This window comes from Euprymna scolopes, chromosome 7 (genome assembly GCF_053919585.1).
Source record: "Euprymna scolopes isolate OS-2025 chromosome 7, ASM5391958v1, whole genome shotgun sequence".
Taxonomy (NCBI): Eukaryota; Metazoa; Mollusca; class Cephalopoda; order Sepiida; family Sepiolidae; genus Euprymna; species Euprymna scolopes.
In genome coordinates, this window is record NC_136488.1 from 49,696,152 (window position 1) to 49,721,442 (window position 25,291).

At 30.7% G+C, this 25,291-nt stretch overlaps 1 protein-coding gene across 2 annotated transcripts; it reads right to left on the bottom strand.

Moving 5' to 3' along the window:
- Positions 1–24,785, bottom strand: LOC145279727 (E3 ubiquitin-protein ligase RNF146-like). Of its 2 annotated transcripts, XM_080131017.1 has the most exons (3): positions 24,510–24,781; positions 6,547–7,062; positions 1–195 (listed from the first exon to the last, which is right to left on the bottom strand). In XM_080131017.1, the coding sequence occupies exons 1-3, from the start codon at positions 24,598–24,600 to the stop codon at positions 176–178; spliced, it is 627 nt and encodes a 208-aa protein (XP_079987143.1). In that variant the 5' UTR covers positions 24,601–24,781; the 3' UTR covers positions 1–175. The 2 variants fall into 2 exon arrangements, with proteins under 2 accessions (XP_079987143.1, XP_079987142.1); XM_080131016.1 differs by lacking the exon at positions 1–195 and having other exon boundaries at positions 6,091–7,062; positions 24,510–24,785.
- Between the last annotated feature and the right edge of the window lie 506 nt (positions 24,786–25,291).

A 25,291-nucleotide genomic window follows, 5' to 3' on the forward strand; every position in this document is an offset into this window, starting at 1 on the left:
TAAAGTTGGTGGTAAATTTAATGTTTTCAAAGTTATAATAAATGGACGGAAATCAGAAAATTAACAAACACCAAGACAATAAACTGATGTACAGTTTATTTGTATTCAAAAGCAAAATACTCGCACACATGATTGGTACCTTTCCATCATTTGTAGGTGTTCAAAAACGTTCATTTTAAAACCGGTTTTCGTCTTCTGAAATTTGAGAGGAATGTTTAATGAATCAATTATCATAAATATATTTTCTTTAAAGTCAAACCTTTTGCAAGAAATGATAACATTTGACTTTCAACTGAAAAAGGATTTATTCTTACCAATTCGAAATTATGATTTGGATTAAAAGAAAAAAAAAAAATTATATACATATATACAGGGCAAGCCATAAGCAGGTGGACAAGATAGGTTCAGGGTCATAGTTACAATAAAGAATTGCATTAATATAACCGATATATAACCCTATTCAAAATGCTGTCCACCTGCTTTTGGCTCACACTGTATATATCAAACCTAACAGAATAATATATTTGGGACTCAAATAACGTGGAACCATTATGTTTGGCACATTTTCTCAAATAAGATAGAGAATAAAATTAATATTAAAGTGAGCGGTTATATAAATATATCATTATCAAAGTGGATGGGGGGGGTATAATAGCTTTTTACAACTGCTATAAAGACTTTTTACAGCCAGGATCAAAAAAGTAGCTATAGAAGAATGGTTCTCTCCAACCACCAAGTAATCTCACTTTCATTTTGTTAATTATGTCATACTAGCATCAAGATCTTGGTGATGAAAAAGATTGTATAGGAGAGGGGGGGGTCCTATAAAAAGGCTGGCAGATATTTGGAGTGTCTCAAACAAAATTCAAAATTCTGCTGTTGTTGGCAAGAGCTGCTCATCCCATAGATAAAATAATTTTCAACAGGTTAACAATTGTTTTTTTTTCTCATCAGCGATATCCAATTTAATAAATAAAAAAAAAAAAATCCATATAGATGCGTTGAGAGATCTCTATAAGAGGCTCGGACAGTTATTTTTGTCAATGTCATGCTTTGAATTGAAATAGCATTTGTATATGCATAGATCCATCTCTATTGTCTGTCCGTTACTTTTTAAGTTAAGCTTTTTAGTACTGAATATGTGTAATTACATTCATGCACATAATAGTATCGGTTCATTTTGTTTTAAATATAAATCTTCTCATGTCATAAGTTTGCAGGTTTAGAAATGAAAAGAAAATACTTTATTTAGATTTTTCTTTTCAACTCGAAACGAAATAGAAAAATAATAATAGAAATGGATGACAACAATTTTAATATTTTTTTTAAAACTTGGTCCAAGATTCTAGGGAGAGAATATATATATATTTTTTTTTCTTTTTTAAATTTAATTTAAATTTTTTAACATCTTAAATGAAAAATTAAGTTACTAATTGTAAATAGAGAGGGTAAAAAAAAAAAAAAAAAAAAAAAAAAAAAAAAATTGCTAGTTAAACAACCCTAGTCTTTTGTCTGGCATCAGAATGTATTCATCTGTTTCTATGACATCTCAAACATTATCGAAAAGGGGTAGGGATGAGCTTATTGCTGATCAACTAGTGGTAATCATTGGTGAGAGAAAACATGCAAGTTATTTTTATAACTGGTCCTGAGTGCTTCCTCACATTAAACCGATTGTCTCACATCTTACCCTCTTGTGAAGGCAGGGAAAGAAAACAATATCCATCAGTTTGATGATTCGGTGATACAAAAACATTTGGTATGTTTTTGTTTTGTTTTTACTTTCTTTCCACCTCAACACTCACCTTTAAAATGACGACTTATATAGGTTATCGGGTCTGCTGAAAACAAATAGCACATTTAAACCTGAGGCAGACAAGTAGTATTATGGATATTAAGATATTGTTTTTACAAAGTGATATGTTGTCATTTATATTTTTGCTTATTAAATTGTTAGATGAAAGTACAGAAAAATTACAAAACACCTTTCATATGTTAAGAATGGCTTTCTAAGTAACATTATTATTTCAGCATGGTAACAAGTACCAAAATATTTATTCTGCTATGGTCCATCATCTATAGTGAATCTTGAAAGGCATACAGCAATTTTAGCCAAAAACAAAATGGCAGCAGAGGGAGGAGGAGTCTTAATATCCAGGATACTACTTGTCTGCCCCAGATTTAAAGGTGATATTCATCATCAGCAGGCCCAAAAAGCTATAAAAGTCATCATTTTAAAAGGTGAGTGCTTAGGTGTAAAGAAAGTAAAAAAAACAAAAATAAATTTAAAAAAAAATACCAAATGTTTTTGTTCAATGCCATTCATGTCAGATTTTCTAAATGTTCATATTTTTAATTATTCTTGTAGAATTTTATCATTTGAAGTTTTATGTAACTGTTACACCACTGTAATAAACAGTTCAGCTAAGTTTATTTTTTTTTAATCGTTATTTTACAATAAATATTGCTGAAATACATTATACTTAAATATTTTAATCAAAAACTTCATTTCAATAACATGAACAAAAGAAAACTGTTTTCTTAGCAGAAACATAAAAATTACTAAGTCAAAAAAAATCAAGAAAAATGCAACTGTATATGAAAGATAATTGTAGCCACCTCCTCCAAATCCCACCTATCTAGTTGTTAAAACTTTTGAGACTGCAGCAGGGTTGATGCTAGGGGAGCACCTTTGAAATTTAGATGTATCAAAACATTTTAGTGTTTGTAAGTTGAGGGTAAAACTTTCATAAATAATTGACAAATAAAATAATCTGTAATGTCTACCTAATCTAAAAGCACCTAGTGCAAAAAATAAATAAATAAATAAAATAAAAAATACCCCAATACACTACATAAATGAATTTGTAAATTAGTGAGGTTTTGTCCTAATTTTACTTTAGTGTCTAGAAAAATAAGTATGTATAATACAGTATCAAAAATTAAACGACAGAACAAAGTTTAAATTATGCAATGCAAAGATTTTTTTTTGTATCAGGATTTAAACTCTTTGGGAAAGTAACTTTTTACAAATTTGTGGGATTGAATAATTTACAAAAATAAAAGAATCCATATTTTTAAATGAAGGAAGTCATGAATTTTATTTTTTTGCTGTTTATTTATTCATTGTTTTTATATATATATATATATATATATATATATATATATATATATATATTAGAAAAGCATTTATTTTTTGCATAAAATAAAATTCTTACTTGAAGCAATGGCTCCATGTTCCATTAGTTACAATAAATACCTTGTTATGTAGGTAATTTGACATCAAACAGTTTAACTCTTTCAATAAGTGAATAATTATTATTTTTATTTTTTGCAGTCAGCTCTGTGATAGACATCTTTTTTGTTGTTAAAAATGTTAAAATTCATATGGAATTGAATCTGTCTCCTCTCCTAGCATATTCAGCTAGATCAAAGGAAACTTATTTTTCATTTTTTTCCTTTCTTAAAATCATGTCTTCAATTACACTGCATCAAAAGTTACAAGTAATTTTCTTTCAATTAAATAAAATGCTTTAAAATAACAAAAATTGTCTCATGAGTTTTAAACAAAAAAGGTCTAAATTTTGAAGCTTCTATAAGAGTTTGCTATAAAATACATTTATAAATGCTACAAATAATGGAATAACAAATGTATTTTGATTTTTAAGATTTTGAAAATACCTGTCTTTCAAGCAAAATAATCTGCAAAAATATAGGCATTTATATTTTTAATAATCTTTTTCTTTGAAAACTGAAAATTTAAATGTTTTTATAATTTTTTTTTATTTATTGGTAACAAAAATGTCAATGAAGTTTATTTTTTTTTTTATATATTCGAATAAAAATTTCTCAAAATAAATGAGATGCTCAAAAGATAGTATCAAACTATTAGATATTTCAATCAATGACAGAATTTCATACAAAAAATAGCTAACAAAATCCTTGCAGTTTGCCCTGTAAAGACAAATGGGACATTTGAATAGAAATACTTAAGTTTAAAAAGATCACATTTATTTAAAGTATTTTTTAGTATACTTATTCAAAAAAAAATAAAAATCTGACATCCTAAATAATGTAGCAGATAAAATCAGCAAAAAAATAAGGGAATGAAATACCTTGTATAATTTTACTTTCCACAAAGCAAATAAGATTGGCATAATTTATCATGATTTAATCAACTAATGCTATTAATGGCTATTATATGATTTGCAAGATGTTGGTGCCAGTTTTGATGTTTGAAAGAAAATTTAAGTTGCTATTAAAAAAAGGAAAATTGATTTTTTTTTTACAACCATCCATAGTAAATTTTAGCCTGCCATTCAAGTAGAAACTTTACTAAAGAATTTGAGAAGACCTTTCATGCACCAAAGATTTAGCAAGCTCTCTCTCCCCTCTCTTTGATGATGACTGTCTTATGTTAAAAATAAATAAATAAAAATAATAAAGTTAACTTTGGGGTAGTAAGCACTGTTTCTATCCAATTAGGATAATTGGACTATTAAAAAGGAAAGGAGAAAAAAAAAAAATGTTGAAAATAGCTTTCTGAAGTTTCAAACATATTCATATTTTTTTTTGCATAATATACACTGCACAGATCATGTAGATACACAATGTATATTATTTGCTTAGGTCTGAAAATGTAATGTCAGATTAAAAAAAAAATTTAAGTTGATGTTATATTAACCCCAACCACCACCATACACACACCAGTCAGGTATAGGATGTGCCAACCCCCAGGCAGCAGTTTGGATCTAATCAAGATCCTTTTCATTTCCTTGATGTGGAAATCCAGTCACCCACATACAGAATTGACAATTATTTGGCAATTTGGAATGGACAGTAAATTATGGTATGGAGATACAATGAAAAATGTCAAATGGAGCAAAGAAATTCCACTTTGTTTCCAAATTGAAACAAAGATTCAAAATTTAACAAGAGGAAGAAAAAAAATTAAGACAAGTCTTTTCCTAACAATTATTAAATGAACTGCTGGTTTTAGACCCGAGAAGCTTTCCAGTTCAAGTTAATGCTTTGCTTCACTGTAAGGAATTGGTCAGAATTTGAACTATTCCTTTAAAAATTTGTCTACTCAGAGAATGTGGAGAAAAAAATAGTTAAAATTGACACAAAACATTAGAAATGATGACTGTACATACATAACAGGCCAATCAATAAAATGAGCCACAACATGTCGTGGTAGTTAGTTAATCTGGATTTCCGTCAGCAACCAACTAAACTGGATGTTTTTTTTTAAGAGCAAACCAAAAGAAAAAAAGTATTTTATTCTAAAAAGCCAGACCATTTGCATGAATAATTAACCAAATAAATGAAGCAGAAAGATGTATTCATAATTATTAGTACCAAATCTTGGAAGGAAAGAAAAAAAGTTTGATAAACTAAAGTTTCATTCACCAGTTAGATTTTAATTGTTTAGTAATATTAAACACCCACACATTGCTTATGTAAATCCCACCCATATACAACAATAAACTCGTAACATGCAAGAAAACATTTTGTATCAGATCATTTTTTTAAAATATTTCAGATCAGGAATTGGGTTTGATTTTAATTTTGCTTTGGGCAATTTACAACCCATATGTGGATTTTTTTTTGTTTTTTACTAATTAAATAGATAGAATAAAAACATAATAAAGTTGAAATAAAAAAATTGTCCATTCTGAAGTTTTTAGAAAATGTTTGTCTTTTGGAGAAAAAAAAAACAAAAAACAAAACAGCCAAGCTTGGACGTTTTATCAGGAGGGAAGTCAGTCTTTAAATTGGAAAGAAGCAAGACAAAGAACAAAAGACGGGGTGGGCACTACAATATGGATTCACTTTTTTTTTTGTGTATATATATATGTATATATATATTATATTATATTTTTGTTAATAAATCCCAATCAATGAATAAATAATCCAACAAATTCATCAATGAATCTTGGCAATGACACAAAAGTGAAAATATAAGTTATGCCAGTCAATAGAGACGGGTTTCAATAGTTTTTAAAACATTTTATTCCTTTTTTCACTGGTCAATGCCTTCATTCTGCCAGATAAAACAAGACTGTAGAGAGCTTTTTGAGGTTAAAAAAAAAAAAAAAAAAAAGTCAGAGGGAGACAAACAGTAAAACAAAAATGCTTGATCAAAGCACAGTCTGATCAGATGAACAAATTTGGATCTTCACGAGTTTCTTAATATTTGAGAATATTGTCTCAGATTTGAGTTTTCCTATTTGTTTTCTCCAAATGCCCAAAAGACTAACACAGCCATAATCAAAGCTAAAAACTTTTTCCAAATATAACACAGTCATTGTACTGACTCCGCGCCTTTTTCCACAGTCCGACCCCGACTAACCGTTATGTGTGAATCGGCACCAAGTTGAAGATTTTCAAAATGAACTGACAAATCTTGCTCAGAAGAAAATGTTGAATGTAAGGGACTGTTAGCAGGACTTTGTGGAGTGTTATTTGGGGCTGGGGGGGACATGACAGTATCATCACAGATATTAGAATCGATTCGTGTGAGCGGTTGTGTGGAAATCTCACCTCCCAATGGACCAGGACGTCCCAAAGAGGACGGGTTCAACTTGATACCAGCAATACCTTTCTTCTCTGGGATGTTGACAAAGTCTCTCTTGATTTGGCGGCGCTTCATCGGGTTGTCTTGTCGATATTGAATTTTCTTTTCAAAATCAATTGTGTAGAGATAACCAGCAATGAGAAGATCAAAGCTAGTTTCGTTGTTCTTGTACCTCTGCTCCATTTCCTGGCTCGTCCGATCATCATACTGCCACCAACCGTTTCGACCCTCATAAAACCACTGATAATTTTTGTCAAAAGTTAATGTTTTCTCAAGATCTCCTTCATTCAACAATGGTGGATTGAAAAAGCAGCTGTCTGGGATTTCTTTCCGACAGAGCGCACATCGCTGATTCTGCTTGGCAGAACCCTTCATGCAGAGGAAGCAAAAAATGTGTTTGCAAGGAAGCTGCACAGGATATTCACATGGATGCAAGCAAATGGCACACTCAAATCTCTCCAAGGATTCTCCAGGAAAAACATCTGGAACAAAAATAAAATTTAAATGAGGAAATTGATGAAAACGGATTAGAAACAATTTTTTTTTTTTACATTTTCACCTGAAATAAGGTATATTGTCACTTGAATATAAGAGGTTACTATTTAGGATCATGTCTTACAGGGGGGGCTTTGGGGAGTTGAGCAGCAAGATGTCTGTTCATAGTACATTTAAACCATTGCAGGTTAGTACAGTCAGGAAATCAGGAAGTTGGGAGGGAATTACAAAGGCTAGCAGTTTGAAAGAAAAAGAAAAAAAAAAAACTATTAGAGTAGAAGGGTTTCTGACATCTAGAGAACTCAACAATGAAAGGTTAGAGCTGAGCCAATACTGTGGGACCTGTTAGATTTGAGATTTTTTTTTGACAATATGAGAGACTAGTGATAGATGCACCACCCCAGATGTGGCAACAATACTCCATGCATGTTAAGTGATATATCAATGTTTACAGGTTATAGAAAGAGACATGTTAACAGAACATTCAAGTTTCAATAAGAGGTACACTTTTCAGTTTCTAAAGACACTATTAAAATTCTTCCTTTAATTCCATCTATGTTACCTAGAGGTGATTTTTTTCTGACCAGACATCACTTCTACTATCACTGGATATCTTATAAAGTAATACTCCGACTACTGAAAAGATTAGGGATGTTTTTATTGTGATGACTCGTTTTTATTATGTCTTGTATTGTTGCATAACAGGTTGAGTGATCTTAAGATCTCTTATTTGCAATTATAATCAACTTTCAATTTCTTTGGTGAAGGTCGTAAATGTTGTGACCTGACAAAATCATGGTCAACTTTGATCATATAAATCCACATATTTAGCTAACCATTTACTATTCTCCCCTCACCCTCCCTATAGAGATTTTGAAGTTAACAACTTCTTGTCAGATTAAGAATGATGAAAAGTGTAGCCAAACAGTGAATAGAGGGTTGCAAAAAAAGTATTCTTGAATATTAGAGAATCCACCACAACTATGTATGCATGCAGATCTTAAATAGACCCAAATTTAAACCCGTGGAACAAGAAATGCAATCATCTGAATCTCAAGCACACAACTTATTAGTCCTTGTAACTATGGCACAATATCATTATTGCCACTAATAACTGACTATATTACACCTGCTCACAATTGTCTACTTTAAAATAAATGCCAGACCTACTACACCTATTACTGGTGTTAGTAATGGAGAGTGATATAATGTATTTGGTTTTGCCAGGGTCACCAATACTGGATTTATATTAAGAACATTGGGCTCTATATTTTGGCCAAGTTTCAGAAAAATCTAATGGAGGGATCAAAAGTTATGGGTGAAAACGTGTAATTTTTGGCCATTTTTTTTTTAATCTCTTTTTAGCCCCTGGGGATGCAATGGGAATTCTCGCAAATTTTTTTTTTTTTTTTTTACTGTGCGCATCTATTTAATGGAATACAATTTGTGGAAAAATTTCAGGAAAAACTAATGGATGGTTATTTGGCAATAGTCCGGACTAACGGGCACAACCGAAAACATAGGTCCCTCTCCGATAAATCGGGGGACCAACAATTGATACAATACTTAACTATACATCAGAAAAATACCATGATGGACGGATCAGGTTTGAAGAAACTTTAAGAGATTACGCAATTATAGTTTCACTAAGCAATCAGGGGGAATTCTTAATAGAATGAACATTTTGATTCATTTTTCATCAACAATCTACAACCTTGATGCAATACATTTAGACATTGCAACAACAATTCACTTGAAAATTAATTTCTTCTAGCTGGCTGTATATTACTTGCCAGTACAATTGTTTAATGTTGAAACTAAAAAAAAAAAATTCATCAATAATATAAAAGACAAACACATGTCTTGTTTGTATGTTCAGCTAAAAGTAATAAATGGCAAAACAAATACCAAAAGTATTTTCTTGATTGGTGTTATTCTGGACAAATATCCCAAATTAAAAAAAAAAAAAAAAAAAAAAAAAAATTATATATATATATATATATATATATATAAAAATGTAAATTTGGTTTGTTAAAAGTGAATAAAATCATATTTCTATGTTACCAATTTATTTGAAATTTTCAGACAACCCATCTTTAGAGTCAAGGGTTGTTTTTATGTCATTAAAATAAATTTACCTCGCGAATTATTAAAATATTAAATAAAATATAAATATTTTTCGAAGTCGTTTCTGCGAGACTTGCCCGGTTTTATTTCCGGTAACTTCCGTTTCAACTACTCTCGAATTACAAGTAAAAAAAAACAAAAAAAAAAAAACAAACTTACTCATGCAGAGAGTGATCCGTGCTGAAATAATAACGTTATTATTTAAAAACCATTCTTAACATGGGGAAGGGAGGGTGTTTTGTACCTATTCTGTACTTTAACCTTACAATTGAATAAAAACATATCATAAAACTTTAATTAAACGTGGAAATACGATTTAAAAAAAATAGCGCGGATCACTCTCTGCATTAGCACACACACACAAAAAAAAAATAATCCCATATTTAAAAAATTTAAATTCATTTATGTACTTACCAATTTTTTAATTTTAAATTCTTTTATTTATGTTAAGGCTTTTCACTCATGAAACATTCCGTTTTAATTGTTTAGTTTCTTTTCACGGCATTGTTTACATAAAAAAAGTTTGTTTTAACTTTTTCTAAACTTTCATTTTTACGACATGCCTCAACGTATTATAAACACCCTAACCTCCCCATGTAAAAAAAAACAAAAAAAAAACGCCCTTCCATAAACCTCGAAAGCTGTTCTTAATATGGGGAGGTTGGGGGTGTTCATTCCGAAAGCTGTTTTAACATGGGGAAGTTAGGGTGTTTATAATATGCTGAGGCGAGTCGTAAAATTAACGAAGTTGCTATCTATTATTTATTGCAAAAATTGTTTGAAATTTATTTTTATTTGACAAAAAAAATTACATTTTGGTACTCCTTGGGCGTTGAGTTCCATGGCAACCAGCAGAAAAAAAAAATAATAGTCGCTCCCTTAGTCCCCCCACCCCACCCCGCACGTAACATTTTATTTACTGACGTTGCCGTAACTAAACGATTATTTGTCACATTTACAAACATTTATTTATTTTGAAAAAAGTTTTACTTTTTATGAATATTAAAAGAAAAATGGGTACTCATGCAGAGAGTGATCCATGCTGAAATAATAACGTTATTATTTAAAAAGCCATTCTTAACATGGGGAGAGGAGGGTGTTTTGTACCTATTCTGTACTTTAACCTTGCAATTGAATAAAAAAAAAAAAAACATATCATAAAACTTTAATTAAACGTGGAAATACGATTTAAACAATAGCGCGGATCACTCTCTGCATTAGCACCGAAAAATGTTACTAAACATTTATTAACAATTTCTCACTTTTACAAACATTTGATTTTAAATTTCTTTTTAAATGACGACTTTTATCGACTTTTTTTTTTTAATATCATGGAGAGGTTGAAGGTGTTTATTCTGAAAGCCGTTCTTAACATTTGTGGAGGTGGACCTCATGTAAAAAAATAAATAAATAAATTAAAAAAAAAAACTAAATCATTTACTGATAACTTCTCACTTTTACAAATATTTTTTAATTTACATGCGCGGATGAACAAATTGTTGAATAGTGCGAAAACAAAACGTTTTTGTAATAAACTTCAGGATAATTTTTTGGGTAAATATTTACATTTAGGTCCACCTCCACAATTTTCTTTTTTAAATGACGACTTTTATTGATAAATTTACTTCTCCGCAACTTTTATTGATAAATAAATCTACTTCTCTGCCACGGGCACTGAACCCCTCCTTTTTTTTTTTTTTTAATAGTATTTTCGGGTGGGTATGCTGACAACAAATATGTTAAATTTTGCAAATAGCCCCCCCCCCCTTCCAAAAGTGGTGTTTATTCCGGAAGCTGTTCTTAAGATGAGGAGGTTGGGGGGTGATTATAAAGTGGACCTAATCTAAAAAAAAAAAAAAAAAAAAAAAAAACAAGTTTTTATGCGCACATAAGCAACTATTTTTTTTGTTAACTGTTTTTTTTTTTACTTTTTTATTTAAAAATTAGTAAATTTCAATGAATAGAATAATAAATCATTTATCATTAATATGTGTTTTTGGTTTTGTGTTGAATGAAACTTTTTTTTTTTTTTTCATTACAACAATAATGAACCAATTTAAATCTTCCGGCATGCGTTTAAGGGTTACGAAATTATTAATAAATCGTTTAGTTACTAAGCCAACGTCAGTAAATAAAAAAATGTTACGTGCGCATGCATTAGCCTTGACTAGGGGGGGGGGCTAAGGGAGCGACCATTAAATAATTATGCTGGTCGCCATGGAACTCAACGCCCAAGGAGTACCTAAAGTGGCACTTATGCAGTTATGTTATCGTGCTATTTTTTAAAATAGTATTTTCATGTTAAATTCAAATTTTACAATATCTTTTTCTTTTATTAATTTGTTAAGTGAAAGTACAGATAACCCGGTCGGTTTCTAATGTGAGGGAAATCTAACCCCCCCCCCCCAAAAAAAAAGGAGGGTACTCTGGATAATCACAAAACATTAAAATTGCCTCAGTCTCGAAAGATTTCTTCTCTACTGAACAAGGAAACAAACGGTGAAGTGTAGTTCACCTTCTGTTTCTCTCCCCTCTCTCTTCCTCTCTTAATATCTCTCTCTATCCATCTCTCCCTTTCCCTCTCTCAATCTATCTTTCTCTCTATATCACCCTCTCCATCTCTCTTTGAGCCCCTTTCTCTCTCTAACTCCCTCTATCTCTCTCCTTTCCTCTGTCTCATTCCTCTCTGTTTCTAACTCTCCCCCTCTCTCTGTTTATCAATCCCTTTATCTCTCTATCTCCTCTTTTTCTATTTTCCTCTCACTCTATATATCTTACTCTATATATCTTCCTCTCTCTATCTGTCCATCTCTAATCCCTCATCCTATTTTAGTCTCCTAAATTAATTACAGTGAATAAGGCATTGTCAAAACATGGATAAATCCTATTTTAGTCACCTAATTTACTGACTGTGAGAATAGAAGTTATTTGGAAATTACTGCTACCTTGAACAGCACCAGAAGTAACTGGTAAAACCTTTCTAATTAAATTGATTTTGGCAGCCATTTGGTAACAAAATGACATAGCCTTAGCCCTTGCTGCATGAGGAATACCTGCGACGTTGCTGCCAAGTAGAAGAATTATTTATAAAACATTCAATTTTTCAAAAATCTCATGTTCGGCATCTCCAAAACGTCCAATATGGGGAAAAACATTGCAGAAATGCAAACTTATTGTTTAGGATGAATGCACAATGGTATGCAAAAAAATCACTTGAGGCTCTTGGTCGATCCTTGCAAGATTTGCGTGGCAATGTCAGACCATTTGGGAATGCAGTAATATTGCTTGCAGGAGATTTCAGACAAATGTTACCTGTTATTCTTCAATCAACACCAGCAGATGAAATAAATGCTTGCCTCAAATACTCTACTTTTTTGTTCCATGTGAAGACATTAAACTTAACTCAAAATATGCATGTCCAGTTGGCGACTGTTCGATCCGCACAAAAACTTTTGCGTCACTTGTGGGAAATTGGGTACGAAAAAGTTCCAGCTGATCAGAGTTAAGGGCAAAATTCTTTGACTTTTAACTTCTGTAATTTCTGTAATTTTATTTCATCAAAAGAATAGTTAGTTTAAAAGGTTTTTGCAGATATTCAAATTATAAGAATTCCATTTGACTGAGTGAATGAGCTATTCTTACAGGTCAATACAAAGATGCCCATGAACTTAACGCTATTATTCAATGTAAAATTCCAAGTGAGGTAGTCAAATACAAATCCATCAACACTGTTGTGAAAGCAGATAAAGTGGTTAATTATCCAACAGCTATATTTGCCAGGGATGCCACCGCATGTATTGCAACTGAAATTTGGTGTACTAATTATTATGTTGTGAAATATAAACCAATCCAAGTATTGCAATGGCACATAGCTTGCAGTAAAAAAATATTAACAAACAATATCATTTTTTTTTTTTTTTTTTTTTTTTTTTTTTTTACACAGTGATCACCACTTATCAAGGCCCGGAAGCCACTCAGGGATAAGGGTTATTGCAAGTACATTACGTTAGTGAGGAGATTTGATGAAGTGTTTACTTAAGGGGGCGGTTCATTAGGAATTTGTTAACGTTGGACTTGAACACATCCAAGTTGTAGTCCGGTGGGAAGCAGGCAGACGGAACAGAGTTCCACAGGCGTGCAGTTCTAAGAAACAGCAATCTTAACAGGACCTTTCAGAAACAACAATCTTAACAGGACCTTTCACAGATGAATATATCTTCATTCCATGCATTCCTATGATTCCACTGGATACATCATTACACTTTAGGAAATTGAACTTTCCAATTTTATTGTCATTTGCAATAACCATCAACAAAGCACAGGGAACAATCTTTACAATTGTGGGCCTTACAGTTACACAATGACTGTTTTTTCACATGGACAATTTATGTTACGTATTCAAGAGTCACCAAACCGGAAAATCTCTATATCAGCTAAGAAAATGGAACAACAAAAACTGTGTACCCATGCAAAATGGAAAATTAAACCTATAAGAAACATGCGTTTTCTCATTTTGGAACTTTTTCCATTGCGCCAATTTGAGCCACAGCAACGCGTGGCAGGGTACAGCTAGTGTATATATATATATATATATATATATATATATATCTTAAACTGACATATCAGTTTTCCAGCTAGGTAATGTACTAACTAAAGGGAAATAACTTTTTTTTTTAAATCAAGAAGTTCATTCCCTTATGCCAACTCATTCCTTAAGGAATCTATACAAAACAAGTTGCTTATGTACATGTATGTTCAGAAAGAGGAGTGGGCTGGGAGAGAGGGAGAGGTAATCTGAGAGAAGAGGTTTGCTCCGAGTAACACTAGGTAGCCATGCTAGCAAAATAGAAATAAACAATGTGTGAGTGGGTGGGGTGGAATTATTGCAAAGCAAAGAGATGATTTAATCTTTTAATCTATTCCAACCTACAAGTACTTATTTTTAAGATTAACTAGTTGAAAAAGAAAAAAAAGTCTGCAACATTTGAGTACATTGTATTATGGCAGGAAAATGTTAGAATTATCACACCCAACCAAATGTATCATCATGTCCAGCTTCAGAAGTATACTTAGTATTGTAAAAATTCCTTTCAAGTGACAGTCTATAAACAATTAAAAAATCTTGTGATTCAGAATAAAATGTTAATAAAAATAGTTTTTAAGCTAATTGCAATTGTCGAAAACATTTGTACACAATGAAAAATATCAAAGAGAAACAAAGTCAAAGTTTATTTTGATGAGAAAATTTTTTTATTTATTTTAAAAGATTTTTAAAAAGGAAAAAATTGAATTGAGGAAAGAATAAAAAAAAAAGAAAAAGAAAATTGAATTTTAGTTTTTGTGATAGATGTTTTTTTGAGTGACATTTCTAAGACGCGTTTTATTTGGTGGCCAGTTTTACATGTATAGTGGATTCAGCACTTAAAATGTTGATTTCAAACCAAAAATATCACTGAGCAGGTGTTAAAATTGGAATCAAAACTAAATTCTCAGTGAAAAAGAAGGAAGAAACGTCCACCACACTTGTACATGTATTGTGTATATGTGTGCATATGATAGAGAGAGAGAGAGAGAGAGAGAGTAAAAAGTGATGAAGAAAGCATGGCTTCATCTGAACCATTCTTCCTTACGGACTTCATGATCATCATCATTTTGTGCCTGCAGTTGAGATGGAGTTTGGTAAACTCCATCTTTTCATATGACTATTAATGTGTGAGCATGCCACCAATAGACACATTTAAAACCGCCTACCTACATACAATGCTTTGGTAATCCCAAATGGTCACCCATCTTGTACTGGCTAGGCTCAATGTTGCTTAACTTCATGGTAATAAGAGTGGTAGACGGCAAGTAGGTGATAAAGAAAAGGGGAGGGGGAAAGGGAAAGGAAAGGGAAAGAGAGGAAAAGGGAAAAAAAGGGAAAGAAAAAGAAAGGGAAATTTGAAGTTGAGCAGCTGATCTTTATTTTCTGGTGGGGTAATTTGTTTTTGCTTACAGACAGTTGAGGGTTTGAATTATTATCCACCACAAAGATTGGCTTGGTTTCAACAGCTGGTAACAGCAGTTTCTCTTGCACATTTCCTTTCACAAGCAGTCACTTTCTCCCCAATTCATTTCCTAGCCTCACTTCTTAACAAAACTGCCTAAAGCTTGTGTAAAGGATACCAATAACCCACTCGGGAATGTTGATCATTTTGTGATAATAGTTGATATCACCCTAAACTTACAGCCCCAAACTGAAGCAGTGTTATTCAAAATGACGAGATATTACTAACAGGCTGACTGAGAATCCAGAAAAGCCCTATGGAGTAAAACTTTTTCTCTCCCTGTTGAACAGGGTGCAAATGAGCTAATAGAATGGGTCAAAGCAGACATAGTAGCATATGTCTCCACTCAGAAATTTTATAGTAAGCCCCAGGAGAGAGAGAGAATATTAGGTTTAAAATTCCCCAAATCTATATAATTATAAAACTCAAATGACCTTGGCTTGTAACGAAGTATGTAACCTACTTTCCGGTTTACGACATCCGGTTGCGCATGCACGCATAAACATTAACCCATAACAACGTAAACAAATAAACACAAATCGCTTCTTTTGCAGATTTTGACCTGCGCACTGAAATATTAACGTTATAATTTCAAAATTATTTAACATGGGAGGAGTGGAGTTTAAAATAACTTAAACTTAATACAGAAATGAACGATTTAAAAAAAAAAAAAAAAAAAAAAAAAACAGCAGATATATCAAAATTTGAATTTATAATAAGTATTATGGTATCTGTTCAGTGCACATTTACCTATAAGTACGGCCAACCACTTATAATTCAGTAACTGTAAATTTTTTTTTTCAAAAATAATCAATTATAATAAACAGAACGACTCCTAGAAATCTATATTTTTTTTTCATTTTAATATAACTTCATAGAAATGTTTCTGTTATGTCAAAAAAAAAAAAAAATAAAAAAATACATACATGAATTCCATAGCTAATATAACATACTGACCCAATGGGTCACGAGTACACTAGTACATACTAAAATTGCCCAGAGAGACCCATGATTTAATAGTTAAAAATGTTGATTAACAATCAGTCTTACATGACAATTTTCTAGAGATAACTAAAAATAACAAATTAATTCTATTCAGTTATGGCAGACAGATCAAGAATGAATTCAATTAATTTTACTGTTCCAAATTCCATATAAGTTTCAGATTTTGAAAAGATGTGTCCGAAAAAGATTGCCAGTTACATGCAAAAATATGATGAGAATAGTAGTCCGAATACAAATTTGGAATTCTTATCTAAAAAAAATCTCAGAAACATAATTCTATAACACAATTTATGTAGATTTTTTTCCTAATTTTAATGAATAATGGAAATGTAAAACAGCTGTGCTCAGTAGTAGTAACGTGCAATATACTTAACCTATTTTTAAAATGAATTAATAATCAAAGAAATTTAAAAGACTTAAACGATTAATTTTTTTTTAATATTTTGACAATTAGCATTGGCTAGAGAATTTGTTGGTTTAGTCATGTTGAAAGAATGAGAGTTCTTTGGTTAGTAGATGTAAAACAGTTGAGGTAGCAGTTGACAGAGGAAAGCCAAAGAAAACATAAGAAATGATAAAAATGGATTTGAGAAAAAGAAGGACAAATGACCTAGCCAGAGATAGGTGAGTTTGGAAGACATTTTCTAAAAGTTATACAACACCTGCAAATATGTAAAACAGATATTATGAGCAATTATTGAATACAGTAAAAGAAATATGGCATTCAATGATAGTAAAGGTTTATAATGCCGATTTAAATATTTTTAATTATATCAAAAATATCATTTTTATTCAGATTTAATCTGGAAATTCCAAAATCAATATCAACAAAATTTCATGATAAATTTTAAAACTAAATGCTAATATCAGTTAAATTTTTTGTGTTGGTTCTCAGAACACCAAACCTAAGTTTTTGCCACCGAAATAATGTGTACTACAAAAGACAAAGCTATGAATATATTCATGATTTTTTTTCCTTTTGTGAAGGAGATTTTGAATTCTGTAATATTGTTCATAATGTGTCAGTGTTTATTTTCCTGATTTTTGTAGTTTTTACATTTTTTCATTTAAGAAAATAAGGTATTAATTCAACATAACCCGATCAAATTATTTTAAAACATTAGTTATTGCCAAATCTGTGAAATTAAGTAATGTTGAATTTGGTTAATACTTAAAAATAGATAACCATTCGATTTTACCGAATTGTGTAAGCAACACTGGGAACACTAGTCAATGATATTAAGGTGAAGTAGGCAATAATGCTGACTATTTTTTATTATGAATCAGTCACAACACAAGTGATGGTTTGAATGGGTCCGTAGGAAATAAAATTTCTGACTAAATTGTATTATTTGATTACAATGTTCCAGACACATTTTTTTTACAACTGTTCTAATTAAAATTTAAAAATACAAAATAAAAACAGTATTTACACTTAATCAAGATTCAATGAACCTTGATTTTTCTTTGAAAAGTATTTTTGTTGTCTTATTTAATGGATTCTAATTTGAACATCACAAAATCAAGTTGTTAAAAAATTCCAGAAAAAAAAAATGTAAAAATCATTGAACCATTTTATGAATTCTGGTTAGATTGTTTGAATCAGGAAAAATGAGTTTGCAAAGCCAACTAAATTATAAAAGAAAAAAATTCAAAATTAGTCTTTTGTTCAGGAACCCCTGTTTCTCTCTAGCTACAAATTAAATAATATTACTACAGATGATATTTCTTTTTTGTAATGGATTATTCAAATTTTTATTTTTTCATTACTTGTTAATCAACAAGATGGGGGGGGTGATAGATACTATACAGAGAGCAGAGTATACAACATACAGTGAGCAAGGGTAAAAATGATAGAAGCTTAGTAAGAGATGGATCATTTGCTAAGTTAATTGTAAATTGCTGCTAATTAGAACAATGAAAATGGAACTTCTTCCAACAAATTTCAGAACTAAGGAATATTTTAGTATGTTTTTTTTTTTAGATAACATTATGGAGAAACAAACATTAATCAACTTATATTTAGTATAATAATATATTTCATAGCTAAATTCAAAATACTTAGTTCAAAAGAAATATTTTCCTACTACTTGCATAATTAAATAACTCAGAATTATATTAGAAAGAAAAGCTTTTTCATTAGTCTCTCTCTTCTATAAAGGCCACAGAAATAGAACATAGTATAGCAAACTAATCTGATATTATTCTGCTGATTACGAAAACAGAAATTTGCTTAATTTGAAAGATAACTTTTATAAAAAAAAAAGTTACAACTGATGGATTTGTTGTAAGCAATGTACGTTTTTGCATAGGGAAATTGAGACATGTCCTTGGAACGCGTGGATAAAGTTATGTCATTTTAGATTTTTCTTCAAATGCTATGAAGATATTTTTATAAGAAAACAGTTTCATAAATGTTTTCAGATATTTTCTATTTGGGGAAAACGGATTGCTTATTCCTATTTATTTTGTTGTTTTCCTACAAAGATTTATTTTCAAAAAAAATTAAAAAGGTTTAGAAATATGCCCAGGTGGTGATGAAGAATGCCAACAATGGAGATCCAGACCCTAGATTCACCCAAGCAGTGATAGATAAATATTCATTAGCTCTTAAAAATGTGAGATTTAGTATACTGCTAAACATACACAAAATAAAACCTAAAATTTAAATATTTTAATGCGTAAGTGTATCCTAGTATGCACTTTCTCACAACCCGAAATATTCTTATTCTTTATTTTATATAATAGGAATAATAGTTTATGTGGTTTTTAATAATCTAATCAAGAGAACAGAAGGATCTTGCTAAAAAAAACTTCCATGAGGATCAATAAGACAGATAACTAACCCCTCCAATAGTAAAATTTGTTTCAATTTGTCAATTTCAATCTGAAATCACCATAGGTGGTTTAGTAAAACAATATCAAATAAAATAACATCCAATGTCACATCTTTGTTCATTGATACAATAGTGATGTGGTTGAAATGTTATTTTTCTTATGTTTAGAAGCAAAATTATACTTGACATGAAGAGGAAGGGAAACAACATTAACTACAGAATTATCCTTTAAAAAAAATAAATAAATAAATAAGTAAAAATAAAAATAAATAAAATAAATTGTTGCCTGGTTATTTCAAAATATTATATCAAACTTATATTTAATGTGTTATTTTTTTACAAAAACCATGCATAAAATTTAAAAGGTTATTTTTTTAAGATGGCTGCATCTTGTTTACATCATAAATTATTTTATTTTTTTTATATAGGTAGGCAAGTGGAATGGAAAAGCTAATTAAAATTTTATTTCAGGACTAAAAATAAAAATTAAGATCAACAATCCAAAATGGATGTGAAAAAATTTGTTTGATGATAATGCATCAGTAAACAAGACACAGCTATGTTGCATTATTGATTCAAATAATAGCAAGCCATTTTTATAATATAGGTATGATAAATAAAAATAAACTTACACATCTATTTATTCAGATATTGTTAAGAAAAGTATTCAATACAATAGTTTTATACAATAAAGTAGGTGTTTTAAAATAGTAGCAAACTGCATTTTTAGAATTTCCCTAATGTTGATATTAACTCCTTCGAATTCAATTGTAGTATAGCAACTAGTTGTAATGTTGTCAGTATTTGAGTTAAAATTTATTATTAATAATTATATTGTACTTGCACACAGGAAAAAAAAAAATATATATATATATATTCTGTGTGCAAATACAATATAATTAATAAATTTTAACTCAAATACTGACGACATATATATATATATATATATATATATATATAAAAATAAAAATGATAAATTTGAACACTGATGCTTAATAACTACTTTCGGCCATATTTATAAAAAATATTTTTTCTTAAATTATCAACTTAGTTTTTGATTTTGAATTTGTTAGATTTTGTTAAAGCTTGTGTCAAAAGAATGTTCAAAGTAAAAATATTTGTTGCATAAAAAACAAAACATTGAATTAAAGTTATATTTTTTGACACTTAACAGTAAATTAAAATTTTAGTTCAGGATAAAAAATACAATTTAAGATGAATAATAAATTTTATCTGAAGTTGGGTGAAGGATTGATAAAGTTGTGGAAGTTTTCAGACAGACATTTCAAGATGTGACAGAGTTGAGTTTTTTCAGCAGCCACTCTTCACCCAGTGCTTAACAGAAAGCAATTCAATATATCCATCTGAATGGTCAGAGTTCCTTTCCCAAGATGTGGGGGGGGGGGGGGGCAGCATAACATAACCTTTACTGGAAACTCACCCAAAGACCATTGTTGTTTGAGGAAACTGTCTTCATGACATGTGGGACTGATTGTTTAGTCACCTGTTATACAAGGTGTCTAAAAAGTCACTGAAGGGTTTTGAACTTAAATAGATTCTTTATTTTTGATACCTTTTTGTAATTTTAACTACAATCTGACTAAGACATTGGGAGGAAAAAAAAAATTTTAATGCAAAATTCAAACAATCTTTATGAAAAGTAAAGTTTTTTAAATGTTGCTCATTTTCAGCATTGCATATTTGTGCTCTTTCCAAAACATTATGACAGATTGCAGAATCTCTGGATTGTGATTTAACTCCCTTATTTTGTTCCTGATGTTTTCCTTCAATTCTTGCAGGGTTTGGGAGTTTGTTAACAGACTCTTTCTCTAAGATATCCCCTCAAAAAAAAAAAAAAAAAAAAAGTCGGGGCTAGTCAAGTCTGGGGAACATGGTGACCATTTGACATTGCCATAACAAAAAAATAATATCGCCAAAGCATTGCCGGAGAAGCTCTCTGATTTTGATAAAACAATTTTACAACTTGCAATGCTTTACTTATCCATAATTAAATTTCCAAAATATTATCTGTAAAATATCTGAAATAGAGAAAAAAAAATAATCATTAACAGTAAAATGACAAAGATTTTCAACCCTCCAGTGACTTTTTGAACACCTTATACACATTGTGCAAATTGTCATAAGAACTGGAGCATCCCAATCTCAAATGGGTGATGGACCTAGTTGAGTTTCTTTGCTTTCATAAGTCAGGGAGTAGTCTACTTTTGTAGGAGGAACAACAAAGATCCCTATTCAGCATTTTCTTCATAGTGACCATTCCAGTGCTATCTATTGGCAAGGTTTGCATTGGCTGGAACTTGTTGGGTCATTTTTTTTTTTTTTTTTTTTTTTTTTTTTGCAGTTTTGACATTTTTATTGTGCGAGCACAATTAAAATGCCTGCTAAGATTTTTCCTGCTAGCCACTCATTGCAATTCTCCAGGCGCATTGAGCTCCAGCTAACATTTCCAGATATTTTAGTCCTGCACAAATCATGATGTAGGTCATCCTCTAATATTCTAGTTCTTTCTAGTCGCCCATGGTCTTCAAGTCTACAACTCACCAATAACAGTACACAGAAACAGCCACTGATTGCGTTTTACCACTATTAAATGCTTTAGAGTTGAAAGAATAACAAACTATCAAATTCCACAAAACAGACAGGTTTAACTAAAACACAGCATTAAGTTACAGTCATTTCTAATTTGTTTTTGTTAGTTAAATTCCCCCACCTCCACAAAACACACAAATCAATGATTTTTCGTTTACTTTTTCCACTACAGGAACATTGTTTTCATTTTGTGTGGTTTGCCTTTTTGATGTTATAATTCATTAGCAGATTTTACTGAATCAATATCGTCTGCAATGGAGCTAATCTGGAAAAAAAAAACAAATTAGTTTTCAAATGACAGTATAAAAGCTTTAAAATCTTTTATCATCATTAGTCGGTCACAGCGAAATCACTGTGGCAACCACTTTTGTATGCATAAGAGGTTGGAGGGGGGGCGTGTTTACACCCTCAGATATTAAAAAGTGATTATGAAGGCTATTTTTCTGTTTATTTCATCTCCTTCGATTTTTTTTTCTTCCACTTTTATGCTGAGTTTTGACATTTAACATTTAAGACCAGTCGACTTATTTTTATACACCTTAAATTTCTTTAGATTGTAACAATTAACAAGCTGACATTTTTGGTAAAATCTATAATTATGGACCACGACTTCTTTGTGCCCCCACCCATCAACTGACATGTTTTTGTTTTGTTTTGTTCGTTTAAAAAAAAAAAAACACTTGCAAAAAGAAATTAAGATTAGGGCGAGCCAAGATTAGTGTTTGGGAATAAAAATAAATGGTAGGGGTCCCCCCCCCCAAAAAAAAGAAAGAAAATAAAGAAACTGCGCACTAGTAGGAAAGTGTCCGTGATTATATATTTTTTAATTACATTTACGAAATCCATTTCAATCTTGTTTTCAGAATGTCAATAAAAAAAATTAAAAAAAAAATAAAAAATAAAAAATTTAGACATTTTTACTATTGACAACAAAACAAGTGGTCATAGCGCAAGAATATAATAAATAAATGTTACTAAACGCAAGATAAGTTACTCAACTCTTCTATCTAGATGGAGGAGTTTTCCGTGTTCTATTTTAAAGTGTTTCGTTTCAGTAAAAAAAAAAAAAAAAAAAAAAAATCAAATGTTACGCGAGAACAACAAAAAAAAAAGGACATAAGAGTCACATCTTTGAAGTCTTGATAATCGCTAAAAAATTAAACAAAATACTGGTAGAAACCTACCTAATATTACCGTGACAAAGTTTTGTTTTGTTGTCTGTAGTAAGCAAAAAAATGATCATCATTTTAAACCGACATTGCTGTCTAAAACAGTTTTAAATTTAGCTAGAAGACACGTATAATCACGAAGACCACGACGTAATACGGGAAATAGGGTTGTATTACAATAAAGAGGTACGAAAAAGTTGTCAAACAATGTAACAAATGTTACCAAAAGCAAGATAAGTTACTTTTCTACCAAACTGGATAAAGTTTTAGTGTTTTTATTTAATGTAAAAGGTTTATTCAGGTCGAAAAACGAATAATGTTGAACGCTGCCGAAGAATGAGAAAAAATAACCGAATTCTTTGAAGACTCGATAATCACTTAAAAATAAGAAATCCAAAATGGTAGTACCTATTTACTATGCCTCCCCACGGGACAGAGTTAGACACCAGGGTCGTTTTTTAACGTGGAGAAAAGGTACAAAAATAAAAAAAAAATTGTCTCAATTGTGAAGGACTGATGATGCTGATGTTCCACCGAAAGAGAACAAGAAATGGAAGTGCAGCATAATGCATCTGAAGAACAGATACTACACTTTGAGATATTAAATCTTTTATTCATGTTAAAAAATACAGTCAAAATTAACGATGAACAAAAAACTTAGGCACATGCCACATGGCCAACTCAAAAGGGGGGATTTTGGGGGTCGTTGGTCATCCTTGTCACTCCAGAACTAAACAAAGTCAAAAGTTTCTCCCAGCTAGTATCTTCTTTCACCATAATACCGCATTCACCCTTTCATATTGGGGGACGTCCTAGTAACTCCCAATTTTTAAAACATTTTTTATTGACGTGTAAAAACAAAAAAGATACTACACTTTGATCCTGACCAAAAGGCCAGGTAGTAGAAATCCACCCAATAAATGTTATCGTCGTGACATTTTATTCTTTTGTTAACAGTTGAAAAAAAAAAAAAAAAAAAAAAAAACCTTAAGAAAACAAACAACTATTCGTGACCATAGCAATATCCCCAAATGCTGTAATAATTAAATTTAAAAATCGTATTTTTTAAGAGTAATTGTGCAGTTTAAGAACTGCGTTATTTTTATTTCTTTTAGATAGAATTTTCAAGTTAAATTTAATTTTTACGGTATCTTGTTTATTAAATTGTTAGACTAAAGTACTAAATAGTTACCAAAGCCCGCCCTATGTTAAGAATAGCTTTCTCATCTTAATACGGTCTGTAAACAAGTACACCCCCCACAAAAAAAAAAAAAAAACAACATCGAGTCGGCTATAACGAGTAGACAAATAAAATCGATAATAAAAAATTTTTAGAACAAAATAATTGTTTTCATAAGTATTTAAATACTAGTTCATTTTAAAATTGATACGAGAGAAGAAAAATTAAAAAACTATGTCAGTTTACTTTTAACATTTAAGTGTGACAATAATAAAAATTAAAACTCGTTTTTCTTAAAGTTAGAAATTATTTCTGTTGCCGACATCTAACACAAAATGTAGCGGGTTTCTTTAAATTATATTCTGTGTTTTTATTTTATTTTGTCAAGTGTGGGATTTTATAATATTACGGAATAAGGCAAGATTTGTTTAGCCTTTTTGTTTCTCGGGGTTGTTTTACCTTTTTCGGTGTTCGATCGACTGTCCTGTTCGGCTCCTCCTTCCGTGGTGGCCGTCGGGCCACGACAAAGCCCACTCCATTTAACTTCCATTCTGGTTTATTTCGGTTCCTAACTTCAAAACAAACAAGGATTTCAGTGTCCTGAACAAGGCCGTTTCTCGAGAGCCTTTCGTTCCGATATTGATAACAATCTTACAGGCATTTAAATGCGATATTTAAAGTAGAAAAAAATCATTCTCCCTTTTCGCTTATAATGATGACGTCAGCGGAAATGACGTTTGCACAGAAATAAACATGAATTTGTGGTGGAAATACCGATTAGTCAATAGGAGAGGCCCTTTAAATCGAAGTGATGATGAAAGATAAATTTAAAATAATAACAAATTAATGAAAATTTAGTTAACTTTTTTAAGCGTTAAATGTGAAGGAAAATAAAAACCCGTTATGAACTTTTTCGGCGTCCCAAATTAATGAAAGTTAAATAATTTAACTTCCGGTTTCTCGTTATAATTCGTTTTTAAACACTGGAAGTATCAAGTTTTTATTAACATAAGTCCATTGTTTTTGTTTTTTTAATATTAAACTTATTTTTTTGTTTTGATAAATCGATTGGTAAATTTGTAGATGAACACTCCCAACTATATCACCCACGCTTACAAAAATGAGATTCTACTTTTTTAGTCGATTACTTCTAAACATCATAAAAAAAACCTTGGCGAAACGAAGAAAAGAAAAACAGAATTTGAAGGCGGGGGGGGGGGTAGTTTCGTATATAAATTTGA